This window comes from Crocuta crocuta, unplaced genomic scaffold, assembly GCF_008692635.1.
Source record: "Crocuta crocuta isolate KB4526 unplaced genomic scaffold, BGI_CrCroc_1.0 scaffold193, whole genome shotgun sequence".
NCBI lineage: Eukaryota > Metazoa > Chordata > Mammalia > Carnivora > Hyaenidae > Crocuta > Crocuta crocuta.
Genome location: NW_027529624.1, coordinates 6,647,474 through 6,651,364, shown reverse-complemented (window position 1 = coordinate 6,651,364; position 3,891 = coordinate 6,647,474). Strand labels below are relative to the sequence as shown.

Genomic DNA, 3,891 nt, shown 5'->3' with positions numbered 1-3,891 from the left:
AATGAACCTAGGAAACTCCCCGGACTGAGGCGTTGCTGTGACCCTCTGGCTGTCAGTTTCCTCTGCTGTCCAATGGGTACAGAACCTTGAACGGTGTTTGGAGGTTTGAGCAAGACGAGGAAGAAGGACACAGGGGGACAATGATCCCCACGTCCCTGGGTGACCAGATTAAATGAAACGTGTTCCATAGACCCGCGATGAATTTTAGTTTGTGCCTCCTCTGGTGGCAGGGCCCTTTCGGCTGGGTGGGGAGACCAGAGGGGCACACTCCTGAAAGGGCGGGTGTCTGGCCCAGCATTATACTGCCTGGGGAGGGGGGGCTTCCGGGGGAAGGTTTAAGTGAGTGGAAGGCATCAGTATTTCGGGAGAGCTAAGAGGAAGGAAAAGCACCTGATTGATGGAAGGCCAAGGGCACGAGGAGCTGGTTCATAGAAATTTGCACTTCAGGTACTCCAGCGTGGGTACAATCTTGGGGTGGGGTTGGGGGGGCTTGGGCACCGAAGCCTCCATCTGTCCTCAGACCGCAGAGAGGCTGGTATGGCTGCCAAGGTGTGGTTTCTAGAGCCACCGAGTCCAGTCCTGCTCACCTTCTGGAGCGAGCTGCTCAAAGAGTGGCCTTCCGACCCTAGGCACTGGCTCGGTGCCCACTCTCCCCACTGCTTCCCGGAGCTGCGGACTTCCCACGCAAAAGGCAGGGATGCCGCCCCCTGTACCACGGGGGAGCTTGGCAAAGCTCCCTTGCACATGCCAGGCCGTTTCCAACCCGGGTCTGTTTCCCCACCAGGATGCCCACGGCCGAGGCCCCCCAAGCAGCCGGCGGACAGGGCGACGGAGGTGATGGTGAGGAGGCGGAGCCGGAGGGGATGTTCAAGGCCCCCAAGGACTCCAAGAGAAAAGTCCGGGACTGCCTCCGCCTGGCGCCCCTGTGGCTGGCCCTGGTCGTCCTGGCCTCCGTGGGGCTCCTGCTCTGGTATTTCCTAGGTAACCTGTGGGCCTGTCCAGGAGAGGCGCCTGGGGAGGACTTGGGACGGCTATGGGGTGGGGTGTGTACCAGGATAGACCAGAAGTCCAGGCTCAGCACATGCTGAGTTCACTGTGTGAACCTGGCCAAGGCACTTCCTCTCTGAGTCTTCCTTCTGTCCCACAGTCCCGGGGCTCAGGCCAAGCGCCAAGTGCCCCCCAGCTCCCACCAGCTGGGGGAGGAGGATTCTCACCCCACCCGATTCTTGTGAACCAACAAGCAGAAGGAGCGTAAACATTGCCTCCACTTGCCTGAAGCCCTCCTGGGTTGCCCCGGGGCTCAGAGCCTGGGGGCTCTACGAGAGGAGGCCCAGTGGCACAGGCGGTGCCAAGCACCAGGTAGTCCCTCTGCTTCCTTGAGTCTAACCCGAGAGCTTATCTAAGGTGGGGACCACAGCGCTGTCACCTCTGGGGCTCCAGGACCCGGCATGAGTGGGGCTGGAGTGGAGGGAGATATGGGACTCAGATACCCAGGGGAGTGTCCTTGCACAAAGATGGCTTTCATACCCCAGCTGCCACACTTGCAATTCAACATACAGGGAAAGGGGATCTAGAGTGTCCAGAGCAGGCGGCCAGGGGCCCCTCCCTTGCTCTGAAGTTTGGCCTCTCCCTCTGGCGTCACAGCCCTCATCCAGTCCCCTGGAGACCCGTGAGCAACTGGCCCATGTTCTGGGTCCATTTGTCTCTTTCCATTCATTCATGCATGCATGCATGGATTCATTCATTCATCCTTTTGAGCATCTACAGATCTCTCTCTAAAACCAACGGAGGCTGTGCCTTATTCCTGCAGCTCTTGGCGATGGGAAGTAAAGGGTCAACCACGTTAGACGGTGCCGTTGAAAACACTCCCCTACACTGAGGAAGACTCATGCATTCATTCATTCACTTATTCAGATCCAAGCACTTCATGTGCAGCGGGCTCTGTGCCAGGCTCTGAAGATAGGCCCCTGCCCTCACCAGAAAGCATGGCAAGGGCTAGGACAGGGGAAGGTGAGCGGCTAAAGAACTGGAGTGGAGACGATGCACCTTGCCCAAACCATCAGAGACTTCCCATCAGCACTCTGAGCAAGTTAGATAGTATTCTTACTGGCTGAATCTCCTGGTGGGATTTCAGGCACTTTGAAGGGAATGGGCACCCGCTATGGAGCCGGCATCAGAGATGTCAGCCTCGGCCCCCCTCCAGAGGGCGTTGGGGTAGGGTGTGTCTAGAACCAGGCCCCGGGCCCCGCTGTTAGGGAACCCAGGCTTGACGCCAACGTGCTGGCAGTGACTGAGACTGTGAATCTGCTCAGAGCCAAGTGATGCGGGTAGGCTGCGGTGGGGGTGGGGAAGCTGTGTGCATTTCACCACTGGCAGGAACCCAGTACCCCAAATAGCACAGAGCTGCTGAGGCCTCGGGGATAATTAGTCTTCAGGGCAAACCACAGTGTCGAGCTGGAGGGCCAGGCACCTGACTGCCAATTGTCTTTCTTTGAGGAGTCTAATTGCTCCTGATTACGCTCTGGGAGTACATCGCCCCTTGGGGAAGGGGTGCTCCCTCGGGCGGGGGAGGGGAGGAGGGCTCCAAAGCCTCCAAAGGGATTAAGGGTAAAGGAGGCTCTTCTGGAGCTCTTTGAAGGATTCTTCCTGCCCAGGCTCGGGCTGTGCTCTGGGCGCTGGGTGAGGAGATGAATCTGGAAGGGGAGACAGACAAGGGGCTTATTCTCCTGGAGCAGGAGAAGCCCAAAGTGAGAAGCCAAGGACTGGCAGTCTGACTCTGGAAAGGGCCCAGGAGACGAGAGGTAGGGGTAGGGGCTGGCCTCTCATGTGGGTCAGTCCTGGGTCCTGGGGTACCTTCTATGTATGGTGGGGGCCCTTACGACTGCCCACCTGTATTTTCCTCGTGCTTTCCCCCTCCTGCTCTCCTGGATGAGTGTTGGTGCTTTCTTTCTTTCTTTTTTTTTTTTTAATTTTTAAATGGTTACTTATTTTTGAGAGAGAGAGCACGAGTGGGGTAAGAGGGAGACACAGAATCTGAAACAGGCTCCAGGCTCAGAGCTGTCAGCACAGAGCCCGATAATGGGGCTCGAACTTGTAATGGCAAGATCATGACCTAGGTTGAAGTCGGACACTTAACCAACTGAGCCACCCAGGTGCCCCGTGTTGGTACTTTTTTCCCAAACTTCTCCCATCCCCCCACACACGTTGCCTCTTGCTTCAAGGAGGAAAAGCTGGAACCACTCCAATGAGAAGCCCCCTAGATGCTGGCCACATACCCTCCAGAGGCACCCCGTGCGGTGGCCCGGCCCCAGCAACGGCCCATCCCTGTACCAACAGACCCATTTCTCTTGCACCAAATCCCGCGGGTGCCCCCCATTTCTCCGCTCCCCTTTGCAGCAAACTCCTTGAAAGACCCGTCTCTAATTCTGCACCCCCAGCCTCTCCAGCACCCTCTCCAATCTGGCTCCCCACCCCCACCCCCGGCAGCGCTTGCCAAGGTCGCCAGTCGTCAAGTTGCTAAATCCAATGGCCAGTCCTCTGTCCGCCTTGCACCTGAGCCACAGCAGCACTTGACCAAGCCCCTCACTCCCTCCTCCTTGAAACCCTCTCCTCACGTGGCTTCCAGGGCGCCCCAGATTTTCTTTCCCCCCAGCTTGTGGCTGCTGCTTCTCCTCCATGTCCTTCACCGGTCGAGGGCTCCCCTTCTCTCTACTCCGCCTTCTTTTAGGGTCTCAGCTGGCACCCCGGCTTCAAATGTCCTTTATGCCCTGATGATTCCCAAATCTGTCCGTCCAGCCTGGGTCCCCCTGTCACCGGGGGTTGCCCTCCGCCAGGATGTCTAAGGGCACCTCGGACAGCAGCACACCGCTGTCCCTCGTTTCCTCCAGACCC

General features: G+C 58.1%; 1 protein-coding gene across 1 annotated transcript in view; it reads left to right on the top strand.

Annotated features, from left to right (window-relative positions):
* Positions 1-785: 785 nt before the first annotated feature.
* TMPRSS6 (transmembrane serine protease 6) overlaps positions 786-3,891 on the top strand; it is a 31,497-nt gene continuing 28,391 nt past the window's right edge. Inside the window, exon 1 of the mRNA XM_077762067.1 lies at positions 786-981. Coding sequence (XP_077618193.1) covers positions 786-981 — 196 coding nt within the window. The remainder of the gene's footprint in view (positions 982-3,891) is intronic.